A 24687-nucleotide genomic window follows, 5' to 3' on the forward strand; every position below is an offset into this window, starting at 1 on the left:
ACACTAGCTGGAAGTAATTCAGTCCTTTCGTACTCTTCTTTTGCGCACCAATTTCAGTGGTCCGTCTCCATAACCTGTGCTTTCATCAGCTTCTTTCATCTGAAAAAAAAATACTCAGCATTAAAATTTTAAACCAATTTTAATTTAATTATTGAAACTGGCGTGTTACTTCATTCTTCCTCCTGACCCCTCCAATCATATTATCACTAAATGCAACATTTAAGCGATCGGACTTTTTTTCCCACAGTCCTGATCTAACAATAAATAAAGTGGGTAGAAGACTTTTCCTTTCTATATTCAGAAGGAAAAGAATAGTACATCTAAACTGATGTCAGAAATTTGGTTTTGCCCATTTACTCACTAGTTTAAAAGCAGTGGCTTTTTAATGAATTTAGCAACTTCCTTACAGTGCATCTTATGCTAATTTTAGTTTCCACTTCTTAAGCAAGAAGCGTGCAAAACATTCTAATTGCCACCTTTGGAGAGCTACAAACAGAACAACTGTTCTTAAATCAGATATGTTCTTCTCAGTTTAAAAGCGATTAGCTTACAGAGGCGCATGAACTCCATTTCTCAGACAATGCGTTGCTGCTTCACTCTCCTGCATCACCTAATGGCAAGCAGCTCATTCAGAAGAAACAGCTCACAGAATGTGGCACAACCTGAGTGAGGACACGGTGTGCATGACATCTCCCAAGTAGGTCACTAGCTAACTCATGACAGAAACTTGTACGCCCTGAAAATACCCAGAGCAGAGCGAGCCGTAACCTCACCGTGATACTGTGTAATGGCACACACACATTCAGGTCTTGTGATTACTTTCACAAAGAGTCACATGCATCTTAATAGGGGCTCAGCACATACTATATTCCGAGGTAAACGTGCAAGGAAAAAAACCCCACACCTTCTTACAGGACCAAGAGGAAGCACCAAATAAGGTGTAATTAATGAGGAATTTCAGTGCTGAAACAATGCAACTTCATGAAAGGTACAGTTTCCTAGCGGAGTTTTATATTAAAAGGTGTTAACCTTACATTAAACAACTCCCCTAATCTGGGAAGGGACTCATTTAGGGAGTGACAAGCACAAGATGACCAACAGAAATGCTGTGGGTGGCTCTAAAACGTTTCAAACATACCAGAGTTTCTAAATGAAAGGACGAGTAGCTGATGAGCAAGAAAAGCACAAACAAATTCCATTCTACAACATTACTTTCTGAAAAACATTTTATAGATTATCTGGTGACTGGATTAATCTGCACAAGAAAAATGAAACTGCAGGTGCTGAATTCAAACCAGTATGGTCATTTTGCTTAAAACCTTATTTTGGAATTTAAAAAAACAAACAAACAAAAAAAAAAAAAAACCAAAACAAAAAACTGAAAGCTCAAGGTTTTTTTAGGTCTCACTGAAAGGCTGTTTGGTTAGAAGCATGTTCTATTGACATCTACTGCAGCATCCAAGTTTTCAAGACTTGCAATTCACTTAATAACCTGTTTTTACAGGAGTATAGTTTTTAACATTTCATGTTTAGAGACCTGCATCATCACTTCTACACTACACCTGTATTTTACAATAAGTATCACCTCCTAGCCAAAATTACACAGGAAGAGGCATGTTTCACAAACCTCTACAAGCATTTGAGGCAAACTCAAATAAAAACACATCCTCACCTCATGATTAGTTTTATGGCTCAACAGAAGAAAAACTCTTGTTATAGGTAATTGGGCTTAGTTAGAAGTGCAACGTTGGACAAGGGCAAGGAGAAAATAGGGGGACAAACCCCAAACTTACCTCATCTTCTGAGCCAGATTTATTTGACTTATCACCTTCTTGACCTCCATCTGCAACTTCATTTTCTTCTTCATCATCAATATCTTCACCACCTTCACCCTCATCTTCTGCAGAAAAAACTGATTTTACTTTGTAAACAGAACTATATTAAAAATGCACAACATCCAAACACACTAGTAAGGAAAAGCAGCCAGTTTCAGTCTTAGAATGAACAGCTTGTTTACAATAACCCATAAAAAACATCTCTGATACAGAGAGTAGAATTCTCATGAATTAGTAGAAATTGATCACTGTCAGATTTAATAACCAATTTTAACAGCTTCAGCCTAGCACACACTCTCTTCAGACTTGTAAGTGACCGACTAAAGCGATGACCTTAAGTTGGTTTCGTTTAGGGAAGTCCTTCAATTCAAGTATTGTAATAGACCGTTTTGAGACCAGAGTCCAAAAAGAGGACAACTCAGGCATCCCAAACCTGACCGCATTCTGACTTAGATAGCAAAGTACAATATTGCAGTTATCAGTCATCCACCATGGGGGACGCCTGCATCCTAAGGGAACTCCCTTTTTCAGCAGGGAATTCTTTCGGCATACTGTTTTGGTTGAGGCATAAGCAGCTCTGTCCTTACCCGCTTCTTAGCATTACTGCCATGCAGAAACTAGTCATAAAAGCAATGTACCCCCCTCACCTCACTGGAAGTATGTCCTCCTTGCACTACTAGGATAAAACTATTCACAAAAAGCAGTAAGCTTTCTATGAGACCTGCTGCCAGTTAGACCTTTGAACTGACAGGGACTGGAGAGGAAAGGGGAAAAAAGTAAAAAAAAAAAGGTAACTTTCTAGTCTCCAGAATTTCCTGGACAACCTATAGGCTAAGCAACATAGAAGCGGTTTCTACTTTCTTACTGAGGCCACATCACTGCACTGAAGAGCAGTACCTGCACCAAATACTGCGAATTCGCAGCTGCGCTCTGATCAGCACGTAGGCTGCCCTTCTAAGGTAACCAACTCTCTATTCTGCAGGTTTTGTGAAGGAGGCCAGGCACCCAACTGTTTTGATTTCCACTGAAGCCATCAGCACTCATGGAACATAGTGCAGAGGCAGACAAAACCCACATAATTTCAGTCAGTGATACAGAGTGATGTTGGTACTAAGAAAAAAAAAAGAAACCCAACCCATGAATGTCTGCTAGGTTTCTAACTTTCCATGCCAGTCACTTGTCACTTTCTTCGTTCCTACAAAGGAGGAGTGAAGAAAGAGGCAGAATCTTGCAGAGGTTGGAGGCTAAGGATTTTCTCATGGAAGTCAAGATAATGCACTATAAGTTAGGTGATTTGCTTTTTATTCATTACTATAGACTCAGGGAAATGCTAACAGAACATCGAAGCCATAGCAGAATAGTACCAGTAATCTTTGATACAGTAACACAAGATGATTTTATGCTTGGATGCCAAAGTATAGCTCAACCTACTGAATCCTTGATTCTTCCTCCCTTGGGGCAGCAGGACAGACCTCTGCAGGCATACAATGCGCTGCTAGAAAGCAACACAAAGGAAGCAGCAGCCTTCAGTATTGCAAGTCTACTGTATTTTCAGGCTTTAACAAGAGTTACTAAAAAGCAGTGACCAACTGAATAGTTCAAGGTACAACTCTCCCACAGAGGAGTAAGCAGACTTTAACTCATGTTAAAGACAAAGCTATTCCAGACACATTTTAAAGGCAACAACATGACTTTAACCACTTCAGGTACATATATCTGAACCATTCAAATGTATTCAATATATTTAGAAGGGAGAAAATATGCATCACTGTCTAGAAACATAAAAAGACTGCCAGAAGCACATTAATTTATTGAAAGTGAAAAATACTGAGGAGAGCCATTAGCCATGGAACGTCACTCACTGGAGGTTGTCAAACAGAAAAAGACGACTCAGAGCAAGGCAAGTTTTGCATATTCCGAGATAACTGGTTGTAATTATTGGCAATGCAATCCATGAACTAGCCCTATTCATGTCCTTATATTTAATCAAACTGCAAGCTGGCTTGCTCATCTTACCATCTTCAGCAGTATCTTCGTTTTCTTTTTCTTCTAATTCTATTTCATCATCTTCTAACTCCTCTCTGTCTTGTTTTAGTTCTCCCTTTGTAATCGGCTTAGATATATCAGGTTTTAAGTCAATATCTTCATCTGTTTTCTACAACAAATTAGAAATCAATTTACATTTAAACTCAAATTAAGAATTAAACACAACAGCCACTGTAAGCTAAGTAATATCAATGGCACATTAAAAGTCCATATTGTTGCACAGATGCTCAGTTTTCAAATAAAGTACTAAGAATAAAACCAAATAAAAATATAGTAAATTTTTCTAACCTTTGCCGGCCAGCAGAACAACACACCTAGACCAACAGGGAGAGCTAAAGTCAAGATGTAAAGAACCCAGAGCCATGGGTGGTCTTCTGCAGCGGTCACCAGTTGACTAAACATACCGGGCTACATTAAAAACAATTAAAAAAAAAGATTTTGCATTTATATCCCTATAAACTTATTGAAGTGCGGAGGAAGTGTACTGTATATATTTTAAGCTTTATTTAATGACTAAAACAATATTAGTAAAGTAACAATTGACAGATTGCAAATAAATAGCAGGCGCTAAGTAAGAAGAAACAAGCCTGGTACTCCAAACATACTAGACCAGCCACTACTCAATTTTGTAAAGCGACATTTGGAGTCTTGGCAACCTCACTGTCACCATTTAAGGCTGGGCTGGCAATTAAAGTGGACAACAGATGCTCTCTATTAACTCCTTATTTCCCCAGAAGGGCGAGGAAAGGAGAAAAGCGAGAGAGACTTACAGGTTGGAATTAAAAACTACTTCAGTAAAACAATAACAATGAAAAAGGCTATAATAATATTAATACCAATGCTACTGCTAACAGAAATAAAAATATACAAAACCAATATTGAGCTTCCCAACGATGATCACAGGATCATGTGCCGTGGTGGCTCGCACCGCTGACACAGCAGGGTGGGTGCCAGGACGTCCTGGACTGGACCCTCCAGCAGATGGGAACCAGATTCACGAATACACGGATTGTAATCATAGGCAGGAGAACAAGCAGATTCCCACAGGGATGCCAGCCATAAAACAAGGGCCGAGCCCTATGATCCCTTAACTTTATACTGAGCATGATGTGTATGGGATGGAATACTTCCTTCGTTAGTTTTTGGTCACCTGTTCCATCTACTCCTTCCCACAGGTGTGACCCTTTACGCCTTTTCACTTGTGGAACATAAGAGAGCTGGCAGTGACCTTGGGTCCCCCAGGGATAAGTACAAACAGGGGCCTTTCTGCGTACCAGTCCTGCCGTTCCTTCAGTGACAGCTATAGACATCAAGTGCTACCAGTTCTGAAAGCAGACACTGTCTGAAAAACGTGTGGTCAACTTCAGAAAGTGCAGTTACTTAGAAGAAACTTAACTGATGGAAAAAAAAAAAAATCTACTGAGAGGAGAATTGGTACTGTTTTAGTCAAAACGGGCACTCACACTTTATACCCTTCCCAGCCACTCTTTTTTTCCCCCCACACTGTGCTAACTCAGCTGACAGCTCCCAAAACATCAAGAACCTCAGAGCAGCAGCCAGTCTCCTGAAGAGCAATGTCTTGCTCCATCTGTACTACCACTTCTCTCCTCTGACACCCAATTACTCAGGGAGTAAGTGGTCCTCCCAGCCCAGTGCTGACTCATACAGTAAAGGCAGGTAGGCAAGTGCCTGGTCCAGTAAGACCTCTGGAAAAGGTACACCAGCAATTAATGTAGGAAGTTTGAGAGGCACAGCGGAATGAGGGGACTCAAGGGAATATTTTTTTGCTATTGTGTGTACAGGTATAGATGCAGATCCAGACATAAAACCAAACATTTCAGAAAAGGGCAAGGTTGTGGGAGGAGGTGACTTTCCTAATTGCATGGGCAGATATGATGGCACTACTTCTCATCCTGTGATGAACACCAGCTGTCAGGAACTGGCCACATTTGCCACCAACCCATCCTTTCCTTCCCACAACTGCAGGCCTGCTCTTGCCACTCAACCACAGAAAATACAGGAGCGTTAGAGAGAAGCTGTAGTCAGTAAAGGCAGGCACTAGAGGGGCTCACAACCCCGCAGGTCAGGACAAGTTCATTCTACAGCACAGGAAAGAGACCTAGAAAAACCTGTGGCAGCTGGCCAATTGCAGTATACAAACAAAATGTGGATGCACACACAGAAACAGAAGAACAGATGCAGCTCCATAAACATACATGCACTATTTTCAGAGCTGTAAAATATACATCTAACCAGCCAAAGGCCTAAAATTATTAAACAGAAAAACCACACGACTGTCCATTCCTCGTGGGAGGGAAACATCTAAGGAACATATATAACGGAGATAGCCACAAGTGAAAAGAAAAAAAAAAAGAAGAGGTCTTTGAGTGTAACTAACTCAGCTTCCATTTGCTGACAGATACTGAATTCCTAGTATCACCATGAACAGCAAAAGACTCATTAACTAAAACGAAGCCAATTTCTCACTAGGTGTTTAAGTAAAATGTTGTACCCTTTTAAGTTCAAAAGCATATTGATCTGGGGAAGGTAAACTGCCAAACTACAAGACAAAAAAAAAAATCATAGTTACTCATCAACATTAATATTCTGTCAGCATTAATCGACAGAAAATTCTTCCAACAGCACATCTTTCTCACTGCTTTTGGCTATCAAGAACATAGTAAAGTTTATACCTCATTAGCACTTGCTACTAATTTCTTCAAGCCCCAGCCATCTGCTGCCCAACGATCTGCTACTTCCTTTTCTGAACATATAATGAAGTTATCAAAGTAGATATCAGACGTCATAGACCAGAGTTCTAAACCAATAGCACTGACAGCGGTCATCTCAAAGGGGTGAAGATCTTCAAAATAGTCTGGGTTCGGTATTTTCCGAGGGCTCCAGATGCCCTTTTGAGGAAAAAAAAAAAAAGTGATCACATTACCCATACCTCACTAAAAACAAACTGTGGAACAAATTTTAAAATAATTAGAGCTTCCGACAATTTTAAAAGCATTATTTAAAAAGACAAGCAGTAGAGTTTAACCTACATAAAAACAGAATTGAAAATAGCCTATAGGATTTCAGCAGATGAGTCTCAGTTTCCTGGCTTAGGGCAGACCTCTTAAAATTAATTATTTATTTTTTTTTGTCCATAGAGGGTTACAGTAATAACTGACTGTACAAAGTATCTCCATTCTTCCTGGTACTGGTGATTCCAAGCACAGTCTTTGTAAACTTCCTAAAGTAAGTCTAGGAAACAAATTTCCCAATACTGCAGGAAAATAAGACATTGGTATTACTTCTTCCTCTAGTCTCTCCTTATGTACTATATAGCTTTGTAATATGTACTTTGTACATATTACATATATACATATTTTGTAATATATGGCTTTTGTTCATCAATATAGTGTATATACTTTTGTAAAGGCACTGGTCAATATTTTGTGGCCAGTGATGGAACCTGAGGTGAGCATCTATTGTCTGGTGGCCTAAGACTGCAGGGGAACTACCTCCTGTGATCCACATGGTCCCTTCCAGTATATGTATATATGTGTGTATATATAGATATAGATATATATGTATGCACACACACACAGAGATAGATAGATAGATATATAAACTGAGAGCTACTGTAACCAGAAGTGTTAGGGAAAGTTTTAGGGAAGGAAAATACAGCCTTTGATACCTGTGCAAATTAGAGCCAAATTTTGTTTACAAACGTGCTTAGGATCTTAAGCTCAAAGAAATCAGATTCAAGTACTGCAAAGCCATAATTAAAACAAAGTAACTCTCTAATATCCGACTGATTGCCTCATATCTGGAGAGGACGGGAGTTTAATTATCCAAGACCGGTGCTTCCACTAACACTAAACTAGTAAGTCAATCTGCTTACTGAAAGGTTTCACTTTTTTAAATTAAAAAATTGTTCATTTAAAAGACCTACACTTAAAGCCCCAACAAAAAAGATAAATATTTCATTAAATAACGTAATTCAGAATACAATTCTACAGAGCACATTAAATAAGTGGTACCAGTGCAAATAGTTGCAAAAGCAACTTTTAACAGAGAAATTGTTTCAATACAGGAAGCGCTTCTATTTTCCAGTATACTTAAAGAAAAAGGCAAATTAAATATAAAAAAGATCAAAATGTTTGTTGAGGGTATTCAGACTCATTATAAAATATAAATATACTGTAAAAAAGCCTAGATAAATACACTACTTTGACTTGCCTGCTCTGTTGAAGTCTGTACATTTTAACAACGACCTACAATATTGCTATTACCTGATAGTTAGGATTATCTATCATAGGTGCTTTCCATTTTCCTTTGTAGTTTGGGTTATTCTTCATGGGACGCACCCAGTGCCCACAACCAGGTGCAGTCTCACACTTTGGATTAGGGATCTGAGGGGCTTCCCACTCCCCATCCATTTCTTCATCCCTACAGAAAAAAGTTACAAACAACTGATTTAAGATGGGACTGGTCTGAACACTAGGAGTCAGTCTGAAGTTAGGGTCCATACACATTTTGCTGTAACAACCTCAGAATTTTGACGAGCTCACAGAACTTTACCCAACACTATACCCCCCCCTTTTTTTTTTTTTTTTAAAGGAGTGCCACGCCTTTTCTTTTTTTTTTTAAAAGGTCACATGTTCATAACTACCACAGCATGACTGAATGCAATTATATTCCTACATCTGCAGGCAGCCTGAAACATTTCTCTGCAAGATGCTTAGAGATCCCTTTGAGACTATTATACGATCATTTCAAGTTATCAACTGAAACTGTTTCATGGTTTAACCTTGTAGCAAACTCTTTCAAAGGGGTCCTTCTTAATCTGTTTTTGTTTAAGTATCTTCAGAAAACAAAAGGCAACGGACATGTTCATGTTTTTCTAAAAGCAGCCCCCCAAACCAACAACTATTTGGCCGTATCTTACACATTCCAAGTTCCTGCCTCAAAAGACAGTGATATTTGCATTGACTTCTGATCCACAACTCATCATTTGCCACAGGGAATAGGCAGGCTTAATCTACTAGACACATTAACAACCTGCACTTACTGATCAAGCTCTTACCAGTCCTTTGGTTTTTTTGCATGAGGGTCTGGAACATACTGTGGTTCATGATCAAGCCATCCCTCAGGCTTAACAGCATCAGGATCTTCTATTTTGGAAGGCTCATCTTCATCCCTTCAATTACAGACTTATGTTAGAAAATACAGCAGCTTGACATTGAAGCAGTGTTCTGTTCAGAGGACTGTAACAGGCACTAAAGGGATGATTTTCTACGGCATAACAGAATTAGACACACTGATCATGAGAATTAGACATCCAATTATCTGTTCAGAAATATCTGAATTATATTTACATTGTTTCAAAGTACCCCAGACATTGCTGCCATCAACTGGCAGGTGTCAGTCAGGTCTTCCCATTAAGTTTTCCCCTCCTCTTCCCCAGTTGCCGTATGAACAGTAGTTCACACAGAAGGAAGTAGAAATCATTGAATGTAAATTAAGATTATATGGTGGGGAAAAAACCCCACCCTCTTCCTAATCTTTCAGGTATTGTAATCTTAGTTATTAACAGCAACCATGGAGGATACAAATCAGCAAAAAGTACAATTCTGTCTTTCCTGAGAAGATGACCAGATCCCTGTACCCACCTCAGTTATGTTTTCTAACTTCAGTGCTTCAGGTAGTGAAACATAGCCCAATTGTCATTAGCAAAAACCAAAATAAAACCAATCAAATCTTTCAAAGGAATAACCTGCACGTAAAGGGTATTGTACAGGTAAAAAAAAAAATTCTTCTCCTTACCAGTCATCTGGTTTGACAGCATTTGGGTCAGGTATTTTTGGTCTCTCATCCCAGTCATCAGGCTTCTTATCACCAGGATCCTCTATTTCTTTGGGAGGGTTTACTGGAGGAACCATATCCTCAAGAAGACTTCCTTTACTGACAATCGATTGGTCAATTAACATTTCAAAAGTATCATCTGGTTTTAGCACTAAATTGAAGAAATTTGTATTAAAGAAATAAGGGAAGCATTCATTTTACAAATATCTTTAACCCAAACCTATATAATAAGCACAGACTTGGACAAATGACAGCAAGCAGGATCCTCACTAGCAGAGCAGGAGACAAGACTCCTCACTCGGGTACTGGATCTGGACACAAACCATCGAGGTTGCTGCTGCGAGGATGTATGACCAGCATCAGGCCCCCAAAAATGAAACCTCTAGCAAATTCACTTGCTGAAACACATCCAAGCACATTTCTAAGATTTTTCCAAAAACCTACCACTTGGCCAAAATTCTGCTTGCTTTATTTATTTAAACACACAGAGAATGAAACACAAACCTCTGCCCCAAAAGGCATTTCTGCTACCAAATTACCATTTCACACTTGAAAGCATGGAAACACAAGAGCTGCGTCAAGTAACGCAGCTGAAGGATCAAAGCAGCATTTTCTCTCAGGTTCAAATCTGACAGCCATTTGCCTCCAATGCCAGACTGCAAATACGGAAAATTCTCTTCAAATGTTTAAGTATTTTAGCAAGTGTGAGTAACAGAGGCCAGGGTCATAGAACTGAGCGGTGTCAGACTCGGTAACGGACGTTGTATCCAGATCCATTTCTAACAACCAGGGAGCACATTTATAAATGCTTAACAAGTATATTCAAGTGTCCATTCAACACAAAGATTATTAATTCAAAGTAAATACTACTCTACTTTTATGACAGTTTTATAACGATGGGTGATGAAAACCATGTCTTATAATGACAATTTGGTAATATCTAATGAAGCTCTTTCAGCCCAAGAGTTTTCAACAGTATTAAAATATCCATAAATGCAAAAATTAACCCCCTGTATCACTTTAGATACAATACAAAGAATTGATTTTTAAACTTCTGTTATCAGTCATGTAATGCATTAGAATCACACAGCTCTATGGAGTCTATTTGAACAATAACAGAATAAATGCAAGCTGAGTTTAAGCATCTTTAATCGTAATTTCTAATGAACAGCCCAAATACAGGAACACATGCATTCCTTTACCACAAGAACAGTGTTTTGTTTCACTTATTCCTATTATCTAAAAGTGTAAGTTTGCTATGGTACACTATGGTAATCTATTTTAAAAATCACTAGGTTTTCCCATAGTACAGCAGGTGAACATGCCTTCCATTATTATTCAATGGAAGTTCAAAAGTACAGTTGATTCTGCTGATTTGCAGCATGCCACAGATTAGCCCATTCTTCTCTGATCAATTATTCTTCCTCAGACATTAGAAAGAGGGAGAAAAAAAGAACTAAGAAATTAAACTTTCATCTCCGCTGTACTGTTCATTGGTACAGAAAGAGATGTCACATGAATTAAAGCCAGCCCATATTCATTCATCTTCAGAGAACGCGGTTCCGTATCTGTTTACGCACACTGCTGCAGATGCAGGGGTGAGAACTCCGAACACGTGGAGGAGAGTGGCGTGTGGCATGCTGCAGATTTAGCTGCATTCCTGTGAACTCTGACGCCTGCCTGGAACATTGGGACAGTTGTGTGTCTTTTAACATCTTTCTTAACAAAAAGATTTTTATCATAATAAGTACTGAAAGTATTAACCAATTCTTCATGCTAAAGCTGGCCAGGGCTGATATGTTTTTTCCTGTAATTGAATATTAAACAGTAGCATTTGAAAGCCACTTTTATGTCCTGCAGTTAAGCCCAGTCATTAAATGTTTTAAGCCCAAATCATTAAGGCCCCTCAGAATTAACAGACTATTACAAACAAAAAAGCAGACTCAAATACAAGGCTTCAGCGGACAGAAACACATTTTCAATTGCTCCTTTCCAATTTAAAGTTATAAGAATTAAACAATACCAAGGGTATATAGATGCGTCTTCTTGTCCAAATAGAATTTTTTTAGGTCTACGTCAGGACGTTTTGCATGTTTTTCATCATATTCTCCAGTTTTAGGATTCTTATGTCTGAAGATAAAGTGTAGTTTGTAATCTTCTCCACACTTATCTGGTCCAAACATTATAGTATAAGGTGTTTTGTCAAAAAAGTATTCCTGTAGAAGCAAGAAAGCTGAGCATGTGTTATACTGTACATTTTATGAAGTCATTTTGGGTACTTCTTTTCCTTGATGCTGTGGCATACAGCATAGTTACCTTTTTCTAAAAGGTAACTGAAAACTGGTAGGGTAAATCATGGAAGGTATTAAAACAGTCCTCTTGAGTTGCTAGGTGCTGTCTGTTCTCAGGCAACGGACTAACTGTAGAGATCACTTAAGCCTCTTCAAGGAAGATGAATATATTTATTTAAACTTTACCCTCACGTTTAGTAGAAATGCCTGTCACAAATCAAAATACCCAAGTATCTATATCCTACAAACATTACACTAAAAGATGTAAGGGAACTAGTTACTGTTCTTCGTAATATTTTTCAATAAAGATAAAACCCAGGACATTATTATCCAGCACTTTATCAGTCTTCTTGCTCCACATTAAATAACAACCACCAACCCTGAAAATATCAGATGTGTTTATTCTCCTTCAGAGTATGCTGCATTAAGCTGTTTAGATATGTCAATATTTTTCAACTCTTTATATGATTTTTGTATTTGCAATACACAGCAACATGCTGCCTTATATTCTTAAGCAATTGCTTGAAGGAAGAAAACCGTGAGATTTCTGGAAGTTTTCTTCTTGAAAGATATATTCTGACATAAACATATGGTTTGAAATGAGACTGTATTTTTAAATATTTTGAATGCAAAGTAAAACGTTTTCACTTTATGCACTATAGAACTGCATGTATTTTAAGTTTGGTCCCTTTTACAACATTCAACAGCCATAGGAAAATGTCACTGATAAGAATTAACAATAATTAACTGACTAATCTAATAGCAATAAGTACATGTACAGCACTGAGACATGTCCAATTTTAAAGGATAAAAAAAACAAACAAGAAAGAGAGAACATTGACTCTTATAAGTTACCTCATCACACAGCCAGTGAAATTCCCAAAAGAGTACGGGATGAATTGTGAGCCAGGCCATAAAGAGGCAAATTTTGCATTTGCTGTCTTCCGGTTTACCTTCTAGTAAGACAACGGATACTGGAGAATGACAGTTTCATGTGTAACTGAGCTGAGAGAACATCGACTCTTATAAGTTACCTCATCACATAGCCAGTGAAATTCCCAAAAGAGTACGGATGAATTGTGAGCCAGGCCATAAAGAGGCAAATTTTGCATTTGCTGTCTTCCGGTTTACCTTCTAGTAAGACAACGGATACTGGAGAATGACAGTTTCATGTGTAACTGAGCTGAATATTGGTCTCATACCTTCTTTTAAAACATTAAAACTTTCCAGTTTTACTATCATTTACACATCTTTCCATTATGAAAGATGTTATGCCTCCACTTTTCCTACAGCCTGTATTTTTAGTACTTATCTATTAGTACTCAAGTTATTTGAGCATAACACACACACTGGCATATAAATTTTAGGAAAAAGGAAGAGCACTAGGAAGTTGCATTAAAGCTTTTATTAATACACCTTAGAAATGCTAACAAGCAGCTTCTTCTTATGCATGTTGTGTTCTCTTAAACTCTTGCAGAGGTACATATTATCCCTTATATCTCATGAAGCGTCCCACTGTTAAGTGGCTCTCCCTGACTGCTGGTTTGCAGGTCAGGTCAAGCAATGTCTTGAGCCTGTCCTGAGCAATCTCCTCTTCCTTTTGCACATACACAGGGCATCACACTTCACTGCTGTTCTCCTCAGCACTTGAAAGTCAAGGTTATGGCCTCATGGGTCAAGGCAGCAGCGGCAGGCACAGACGTCTCAGGGATAAAAGCATAGACGAAAAATTTTACCCAGAGAGGAAGTGATGAATTCTGCCCACACTCCTATTACAAGTTTTTTCCAGACTATTCCCTACTGTTTTTTTCCATGAACTTGCCTTTCTAGCTTACCAAATCTTGATGAGCAAATGGTATAGCCTGATGCATCTCAAACCCAACAACTTCTATAGCCTATACAGGTTGTAACTTCTGTCACTATACTACTGAATGCTGGCTCAACAACACCAATTAGCCACAAACCTGTAGTAGTTAGGGTAGTCAGCTTTTAAGTGGCCACAGCAACCTGGTTCAGGATTGCAGGTACCCCTACCACTTCACGTTTGTATTGCTGAGTCAACGCAAGTTCCTCCCAGCTCACGATCTAACATTCTGAATCCACACTGGTCATTCCAAGTCTGTCCAAATGTGCAATCCTATTCTGTAACTGCTGCCGTGTACCAAAAGCACCAGCTCCCATCAAAGCAGCTGCAGCAACTGTTGTATATATCAGCCATCCCTACTCTGTCAACACAACCTTTGTGCTGCACAAGCTCCTAGGCCACAAATCGCTGTCAGTTCTGAATGTGGAAAAAAAAAAAGTTGCTAAAACATCCTCTGTCACAGACTAGACAGCTTGTATCTACAACACAGCGTAGCGGCAGAAATATTAAAAGCAGAAACAACTCACATGTGCCAGAATTGAGACTTGGCTAGAACAGGCAGCATTTTAAGCCAGAAATACTTGATTACCTTGGCACAGTAATAAAGTTTTGTGGACAAGTTTGGAAAGGGCAGGCAAGTTCACATCAATATACTGAGAACCAATCTACAAAACAGTCCAACATACTTAGTAATTTTTACACCTAATCATTCAGAACTTTTCTGGGAACAGAGATTCTCCATCACTTTCGGTTTCTAAATCCAAATTGTGGCCCTTTCTAAGATGCCATGTCATGTGCCATGCAGTAAAAAAAAAATTCTTTCACAAGTTACAGAGTTGAGATTCTATGGCTTCTATTATTGCAGAAAGTCAGACTAAACAGATACAAAAGTCCTTGACCTGTATACAAGACATCACTGGTGCAGAACTAAGAGGAGTATGTTAATCACAAAGTCTTCATTCTAACCTTCTGAAATTCACATTTTGAGATTTGTGTGAATACAGGTCTTAATAGCTTCCTTTAAGTTTCAGACTACCTATAAGCTTCATTAAAATAAATGGAAATTACAACAATAATGTTATCAAATATTCTACCAGTAAAAAATGCACAACTCCAAAGGTTTATTGTATATATTACCAATTACATGTCTATTATTATTTTGCCTAACCTTCTGCTTAAACATTCGGGAAGCTTTTAAGAATTTAGGATGCATTAGGAATTAATTTCTTATTGACATTTCAGAAGAACAATTACGTATTCCTCAAATGAACAACTGATAGCAAATGTTAAGTAAGAGGACATACCAGATTCAAGTCATCACCACTGGAGAGAAGTTTAATATATGCACCACCACAGTCAATGCCTTCTTGAAAATTCACTTCATATCTGGGCAAAGAACAAGTTAAAAAAAACCCCAAACATTCCAAGTATCAGACAAATACAAATTAACTCCTAATCTGCAGTTCTAATTATGAATACATTAAGACTGTGTATTAGTCACTGCTGTCAAAACACTTCTACATGACCAAAAGGTTTTAATTGTCACACAAGCTAATACAGCAGCGATGTCAGTCAAAAAATGCCTATGGTAGCAATTGCTACAGTTGGTATCACCGGTAAGAAAAGTTTCAAGGTGGTACCAACCAACAGGCAAACATCAAAGTAAAGTAGAAATGGGCAAGAGTTCTAGAAAGTTTGTGCCATCTTTGAAACTGCCCACACGACACACTGAAATCAGCCAGAGGAGTTATCTGGATACGTCTGTAAGTACAACAAAGCAAGTCTGAGTATCAGAAAAAAGTAATCATATTGCCACCATGTTCATCATCACTAACATTGCTATAACACGATCAAGATTAGAGTTGTTTTTACAAAGCTATACAGAAGTATTCTGTGAGTGGAAAAACACTGTACTCAAACTACACATGATTTAGATCTTTTAGAGTCAGACTGAAAATTAATTAGCTTTTTCAGCAATCTTGTAAGATATCACATTTCTGTCCAAAAATATTTCAAAAGACTTTAAATATCACTTCTTAACACTTGTGCTACAATCTTACTTGATTATTAAATCATTCATACTGATAGCTCTGGATATGATAAGTTAATGCTATATGGAAGCCAGTATTTTTCTGCAGGGATTCACATTACTTTCTTGACTTAAAGAGTTTAATAAATATTAAGTAAAAAAATCTGAGGGATTACTTACTGAACAATCAAAGGTTTATTATCAAAAATAAATGCTTTTGTTAGCATAGCTGATATTGCATGATGCTTAGCCACCGATTTTAACACTAATCCTCTGTCTCCAGGCACTGTGTTTTCTTTCAGCTCTTCTACTTCCCATCTTCCTAAAATACACACACATATACAGAGTCTTTGAAAAAAAAAATGCAGGCTGACGTAGAGAAATCATAGCCTTGTTGAAAGCAGACTTAACAGCACATAAAGACTAGTTGCCAAAGTAGAGAAGAAATCTTGATATTTCACATTAAAGAAGTTAAACAATAATCATCCAATTCATTACTGGTAATTCTACCGTGGATACAAAACATACTCAAGTCCAACTTACGCTTCCCCAAACTAAGCGCTCTACAGCACTCAAATACAAAAAAATCATTCACAGTACACAAATTCGCCACTCACATCTTTCTGTCAAATCAGTGACAGATGTTTTAACTAGAATTCCAGCTCCACAGTTAGACGATAAAATAAGAACTGTGTCACACCAAAGATCCAACTCAATGTTCTGACTCAGATAGCAAGGAAGAAATCAAGCTTAGGGAAAAAGAGTGCAAGCAGCTGTAACAAGAAGAAGTGACAAGGTTTTTCTTTTCTTTCCCCAAGTAGCTGTTTCTACAGCAGTAAAAATCAGTTTCATAGCTGTTAAAGCCAAAAGAGATAAAATTATCAAAATATCAGTTTTATGTAAAATGGAATTTTCAAACTAAAAAAAAAAATGGACTCCAAAGTAGAAGAGAACCACATCCTTACCACAATCCACCATAAACCAATGGAATTGAATAGAAAAAGTATACATTTAACACAAAATGTCTTTACATCATAAAATTGAATTAAATTTATTGCACAAACCTGTAGCATGTGCAAACACCCACTGGATTTCTCTTTAATTGCAGTATTGTATGAAAGAATCAATACATTTTAGACATGTTGTTTTATTCAAGCCTAATGCTTGCATTGCTAATGTAGAGAATGTTTCAAAGCTCTGGTTCGTAGTTAGTGACTTTTATTGTAACCATCTATTTCAGCCCTAAGAAATTGGCAGATAATTAATGAGATGCCTACACTTTCGGTATGCATGGGACTACACAGAAAAGCCCACTCTCCCGTTTCACCAAAAAGCTATTAGTTCTAGCCAATTAAGATAATGCTAGCCTTCACTATCTTTAAGATGAGACCTGTAAAGTATATGTTATTCCTTGCTCTTTACAAGAAAACTTTAATATTGTAGATCTGTATCTTTAGACTATGGTATCTCACAACACCTAGAGGAACATAAAATACTTCTCCAGATTTTAGATTTATTCCTACCATCATCACATAAAAAGCATTCGTCACAAGGCATTGCGTAAGCTAGATACCTACGTGGCTCTTCCCCTCCTGCTTACACAGAATTAGAATCTTTCAGGTCAAATCTAATCACATGGGAGATGAAGCTTCCCCCCCTAAAGTCTTTCCAGGAATTACCAGATTTGATCTTAAAGACAAACAAAGAAGCCTACAGCTTTAAAAAGAAAAGATTATATAATTATAAATTCTCCAAGTTTGGGAAAAATACAGTTGATTACACATGTGGGCAATATCCAAAGAACAAGATTTCTAAAAGTGCAGTTTTATTTTCTCAGAGATTAGCTGCACAAGATTCACTGTTGGGTTTTTTTTTTGAGGAACGAACACAGCACAAAAGAGAGACTACTTTTACAGCCCACTGTAATCTCGAAAAAGCCCATGTCAACGTGAACAAAAGGAAGAAAACATAGTAAGTTCTTCAGCATGCGTTTTAGAGAAGATTCATAAACTGTGAAATCTAAATGAAACAGCTATTTACATTTTTTTTTTTTTCCAACTGAAGTGTGATTTGTGAAAGGTCATTAAGGCAGAGCAGATATGTATGCCAACAAATCCGTTTCTTCTAGGCTGCTAAAGGAGGGAGGAAGATTCCCTCCCCTTCAACAATGTTCCTTCCTGGAAACTAAGACCAAGCAATATTGCCAGGCAAAACAACAAGACCAAAAAAAAAAAATTAAATTGGAAAACAGTTCCAAAAAAGTCTTTTCACCACGGATTTTGTTAATGTGGAATTGTCTGGGTGACTTTAAGCAAATATGACTAGTTTGACATTAGAGACAACTTCTATCTAACATGAGGCCAAGTAATCACAGAGACATCAATTCTTATAAGCATTTCATCTGTACGGATATCTCCTCTGCAACGTCTTTATTTTTACCAGTACTGGTAACTGTTAAACTTAAAAACATCTGTTCTGTAGTGTTTTGCATCTTATAATTCTTTCATCTGTATGGATATCTCCTCTGCAGCGTCTTTATTTTTACCAGTTATTTCTGGTAACTGCTAAACCTAAAAACATCTGTTCTGTAGTGTTTTGCATGCTAAAGTCCTACAAGATACATTTGCTTACCACTTTCTATTAACATTAATTGATTTCATTTGACATAAAAGCAGTACCAAATACTTTTCTTTTGCAGCAGAAACTTGTTCTGTACTCCCCACTTTCTCCTGAATGAAATAGATTCAGGTTGCAAAACTGGCACACATCACACAGCTGTCAAACAGTTTAAAATTACATTCAAGCAGGCAATTCTAGACTAGGAATTTATAAGTCAAGTGCAAACCCAAACGATAAAAAAATCAAAACAACTTTTTCATTATTACTTTTCAGATTTTTTTTAGACTACTCTAAGAATAAACAGTACAAGAGCCACTGGAGAACCCTACATTCAAGCACAGACAATCTGAAGTATTTTAAAATACTTCTTTAAAGAAAAATACCATTCAGTTTAACTTTTTTGTTTTAGAGGCTAGACTGGGAGACCAACCCATGAATCAGTAGGTTTTCAAAGTTCAGTTCAGTGTAAGGGCTAGTTATCTCTCAAAGAGCAACAGAACATCCGAAACTATATAGTGGAAATAAACATTGAAACTCCTTACCATCATATTTAGCAATGTTATCATCTGTGTCTTCTTTCTTGGTTTTAGACAACACCCACCTAAAACAAAAAGTGTACTAGTCATTGAACCATCTATGCAAAACTGTATTACTAAACAAGCACAGCAAAACCAGCTTTTGCTTCTAGGATGTGAACCTGTGATAATGATTTTGACAGTCAGCATCATGGAGTTTTGTGTAGTTCAAAGAACATGAAAAGAAAAATTAAAATGGGTTAGTCTAATATAGCATTTCAAAATACTTCCTAAGAGTGTAAATGAATATACAATTATAATTCTAAAGTAATTCAAATATTCTGAATAAACTTCAGTTTTATATACAAGCTGAGATTGGCAGAATGCTAAAATATTACATAAGCATATAACATCAAAGATACATGGAAAATAGCAAGGTTCAAGTGTAAAACCTTCAATATGATAAGGAAAGGAAAACAATCACCCAAAGAAACAAGAAACCTTAACACTATCTGACAGTAGAGTACACATGCATGGCAGAGCACGAAGGGAAGGGTACAAGTCTCCAAATGACAAGTGCAGTTATGCACTGAACAAATTCCAAATGTATTGCCCTGTTGGGATCCCCATGCGCAAACAAACTCCTGATCTCCTTGACACTATGAACAAGGTAAACTCAGCTTATCAAACTGAGGCTACCAAGAAGATATGCATATACCCTACACACAAAGTGTCCATTTGGAGGAGGAGGAGAAATTAAAAAAAAAAAAAAAAAGAAAAAAAGGAGGAAAAAAGGGCAGTCGACCTCATTGGGTCATACAGCGGTTCCATCCTGAGCCATGCACAGGAATATCTGATGTGAACAGTGTCGCTGAACTCTTCATTGTATCAACTACAATACTACATTTTCATGATTGATTCTGTAAAGAACTATTTTCATTCATTCTGAACTATCCTCTGCATGGAGCGTTTCAGGGATGAATACTTCATCTTTTCTGCTTCGATTTCAGTCAGATTTGTTCACTGTTAACAGAGATGCTGGAAAAGCTTCACAGTATAAATGGCAAACTAGATCCTTGGTCTACCAGCAGAAAGACCAGTGAGGAAACAAAACATCTCTACAAGTCATGCAGAAGATTTTCAAGGCCCATTCTCAAAAAGCTACTCTATTCTGGTGATTTACTTAGTCCGTTTATATGTACTCTTTTCCTCAATTTCAGGGAAGAAAGGCAACATGCTGCTTACTTTCTCATACATCTTAGTTCCATACTTGTTATTCTTATGTAAATTAGGTACTGCTAGACCAAAAAATCCCAAGCATCGTAGCTAAAGCTTTGAATATTAGATTTAGCAGGAAAACAAACTAATCTTTGAACAGATCTCACAAAGCTAGAAATTGGGATGAATGATATAATTCAAGCGTCCCACTTAAGTTTTTTGCATTTGTTAACCAAGGTTTTGAGTTGTTTTGGGGTTTTGTTTGCTTGTTTGTTTTGTGGTTTTTTTTTTTTAACAACCACTATAACGTCTTCTATTTAACCATTTTTCCTGTCATCATTGGTACTGCTTTTGTATTCCACTGCTTAAAATTTAGAAGTGACATATCATTAATTAGCGATACACTGAAGACAGGAGGTTGTTAACTTATTTTCCTTCTACATTTGGTCTAAATATGTAACAAAAAATAAGACAATATGAAAGAACATAATGTGAGTAATGACAGACTACGGTTCAGTGGCTTGAAGTTCCCTGTAACTCTACAGAAGAGAATGGTTTAGAAACGGGGAAAAGGGAGCAAGATTCCATCTTATGGAAGTTACTGGTGCCTGCTACCATGTTATTTTGTTTACAGTTTAAATCATGCATCCTCAACAGACATACATGTCTTATGATGGCATAATCTCACTCCTACAGTAGCTGGATCTCAGTCTTCTCAGAGGCAGTAAAATACAGGAGCTAAGTTTGACCACAATGAACGTATCGTATCAGTTGCATCTCCTTTCACGTCTCTGTCTGGATCTTCACAGAAGAGTTAGTTTTTGTTCCATCAATTTTAGTAATATGTGAAAACATCTTTTTTCATGATTCTTCACAAATCAAGAGACAGCTCTCTTGTTCAACAGCAAAGTGTACAGGAAAAAATGTACCAATAGTAAGACCTGATTTGTCATTAAAAAACAGACTCGCTTTCACATTTTAAAAGCTCTTCTCATAGCAAGCAAGTACTCTAACAACTCATCACACCAGCTCTTACTGAAGAGATCCCTACTGCATTCACAGATTGTGCCTGGATGCACACTTTTAACTTGAGCCAGTGACAGTATGCTAACCTGGCATGATTCAAAGAAGAAAAGTTAGTGATCATACAGACCACATTTACATGGTACTCATTTGTTTTTCCTTGACATTCTACACCTTTTACATCTGAGCTAGAAAGAATACTGAAAGCCAAGTTGTTTTCCAACTAAAAGTAGTAAGTCTATTCCAGAAATAGAAAGTAATATATTATATTGACCTTATTGACAGTGCATTGGTGGCAACTGACTATAGGTCACAATACACAGCTTTTCATTGAGCAACACAAGTCACCCAGTAGCAGTTTACAGTGCTGCACTTTTGGAAGAAAACTTGTAAGATACAGACGAGAGAAAAATTTCTAGCTTAATAATCGTTGAGATAAACCCGAAGATTTTTCTAAAATTTCAATGCAGTAACATCAAACTACCTGGGAACACTTCACTATTCTCACAAATATCTAATTCTTATTGAGTATGGGAAGCAATACAATAAATTATATAAAAAAACCTGCTAAAAAACCTCTATTGGGGAAGACTTTTTATCTATAATGCTGAAGGCGTTCTTACATATATCTAAGTGCACGTGAAGAGGAAGAGACTTTGGTACTGCAGTAGCTATATAATGGCTATGCACTTCACCTTGCAGCTAGTTAAAACTCAACTGGCTAAATATTTAAATTATATTATTTTTCTTAATGTCCATAAACCCAGAGTTTATTAAAAGCTTCCTTAAAAAACCCCAAAAAATAGCAACATACCTGAAATGTTAACCGTCCAGCTTAACTTTATAATGTATTTGGAGCAAGCATTACCAGCCTTCCCAATCCTAACCCCTGTAAAAATTATTTTTTATAAAGATACCAGCAGAAAAAATAATATAAAATAAGTCCTGCCACTATAAGTTAAAGTGCTGAAAGTAAAAGTTTATAATTTTAAGGCATGAACTTACCCAGCCAATACTCCATCAAAGGTTTCCGTAAAATACACTTCCCCAGTTGGCTTTGGAGTCCGGTACACAACCTAAAAGACAGGTAGAGATACACACTCTAACATAAATTACAAATCATACCTCCAGAAGTAGTCCACCCCGACAGACCACCAGATTTTGCTCATCAGAAACATCTGGCAGCACAAAACACCTTTCCTCACCACCCCCCCGATGTCCCTGTCACTTCTACGGTTTGGGCACATCCCTCTAACAGTGAGCAATTTCACATCTCTGAATTTTAAAAATTGCTTCCTGTGTTCAAAGCCCATAACTAAAGTACTGCTACATGTCTCGTGTAACAAAAATGCAGAAAATTTACTGAACTTGCACCAATTCTCTGCTTCTTCCCTATTTCTTTCTAGATGTGTTCTCCATTCTTCTGTTTTCCTATCTACTCCACACATTACAGTTGGGCTACACAGAAAAAAGAAAAAGCTGAAAAATAATTTATTGATATTGCCCACATCTATTATGAAGTACAGCGTAACAAATGCAGAAATATTTTCTGGGAATAAAGACAGTGTCAAAAGGCAGCTGTGACTGATGAAATCAAGAAACTGGTCTAATGTCAAAATCTCAGGAAGACCAAGATGCTTTCTGCTTTCTTCTCTAGAAATGGCATGTTAGGACTTGCAACAAAAGGTTCTGTATCTAGACTGAAGCACAGACTAGCAAAACCTTCTTCATGACTACCCACCACAGGCAGAAGATTGATTTTATGGCCCGGCACAGTAGAAACACGCATTAAGCTTGTCCTGTATGTCACATACAGCAACTGAAAAACTCAGACTGGTGGATCTGACACTCACTCAGTTGTCAACTGTGTATTAGCGTGCTCTTTTTAAAATGCATTTGTCCACCAGTTGCTCTACTAGTTACATCTACATATCTTATAATTAAACAAGTTTTAACTAAAGACTTCTGTAGTCTTACCTCTAAGGAAGATTTATCTCTGTCAACATCAGCCTCTTGAGACTGCTTGTCAAAATCCTCCACTTCGACATCTCCATCCAGAGTTTCTTCGTTTTCAATTTCTGCAGTCACTGAGCTGATTATCAAGACACCCAAGCACAGCCAGTCCCACTGGAAGTGCATCCTGGTTATCTGAAAAACTGAAATTTTTAAGTTTTAAGTATCATTGCAAGAATATTATCAATACTATTCCAGTTTTACCCCAGACTTTATCTACAAGAGCAAAACCACATTAAAATAACAACAAATAAAGTTCATACAGTATTATCACTACAGTATTTTACTAAGGTGCTATATCTTAATTTGAAAAATCTCTTACTACACAGCCCTGACTCAGACACTTCTCCCTTCCTACAGAAGTGCTTGTAGCCTGTTCCCTTATCTTGCCAGGCCACAAATCTAGCAACAATTTGACTGCAGTATATATGCGTTTTTAGGAACTAAGTAAGACTGCTTTTATTTTTCCGATTCCTTAACAATCTGAACAAGTAATCAAATTTAATCAGTCTCTACATTGTAGCAAAAGGTGACATCCCTTTCATTAGGGAAAATAAAATTGATAGACTGAGAATGCATTATTATCCACTGCCAGAATTACTCATTTGCATTTGGCTCTTCTTCCACTGTCTACGTTTAGATGAGTGCAGAGTTTATCGCAACTCCAGCTGTAAGCATCAAAAGAAAGTGTAAGATTGTTTCAGAAACATTTTCTGTTTCAAAATTATCCCATAAGCACAAAACTTTGAACTTAAATGCAAATATCTTTCTAATTTCAGGGAAACCTGAAAATCTTTAACCTGTGTAAGCATGAATGTCAACAGCAGATAACTACCCCGGCCTCTCAATCTAATCTGCTGCAAAAAAGAAGAGATTGTTGCCCAGTATTTTTTGCTTCACATCTGTAACATATACAAATCCAGTTTCATATTGGAGTATCCAGTGGTTTGGAGCAGTGTAGTATCAAGCACATGCCTATGCAAGTTTCCCCAATGGTCTTGCCAAAAATGCTTCTTTCCAAATTTGGTTTTGTCCGAATTTGGAAATAGAAGGAAGACAGATTCTAGACTAGATACCACTGCACAGGTATTTATCCTTTGGTTCTTATTAATTTCTATCCACAGTAAGTTTAAAAAGAAAGACAAATACTGATACTGTTTGCTATAGTAAGACATTTTCACACCTCACATTACTTTTAGTCACTACCAGTCATACTAAATATGCCGCTGAGGTGCTTTCTGCGCCTGAGAAAGCAGTCACTCTCTTACTTAATTCAATCTCTAAAAAGCGATGATACGTTTACCACTACAACCCTAAATATCCCAGCAATTCAAGACACCACCTCAGACTGGAAGTGCGAGTCTATCTTTCTTTC

At 37.4% G+C, this 24687-nt stretch overlaps 1 protein-coding gene across 1 annotated transcript; it reads right to left on the bottom strand.

Annotated features, from left to right (window-relative positions):
- Positions 1 to 18: 18 nt before the first annotated feature.
- CLGN (calmegin) lies at positions 19 to 23438 on the bottom strand. The gene is made up of 14 exons (XM_009709455.1): positions 23277 to 23438; positions 22305 to 22375; positions 19086 to 19144; positions 16105 to 16246; positions 15200 to 15281; positions 11764 to 11956; positions 9702 to 9891; positions 8962 to 9075; positions 8168 to 8324; positions 6575 to 6790; positions 4152 to 4289; positions 3852 to 3969; positions 1794 to 1900; positions 19 to 99 (listed from the first exon to the last, which is right to left on the bottom strand). The coding sequence occupies exons 1-14, from the start codon at positions 23436 to 23438 to the stop codon at positions 19 to 21; spliced, it is 1830 nt and encodes a 609-aa protein (XP_009707757.1).
- Between the last annotated feature and the right edge of the window lie 1249 nt (positions 23439 to 24687).

The sequence above is a fragment of the Cariama cristata genome, unplaced genomic scaffold (genome assembly GCF_000690535.1).
Source record: "Cariama cristata isolate BGI_N322 unplaced genomic scaffold, ASM69053v1 scaffold15631, whole genome shotgun sequence".
In the NCBI taxonomy this organism is placed as follows: Eukaryota; Metazoa; Chordata; class Aves; order Cariamiformes; family Cariamidae; genus Cariama; species Cariama cristata.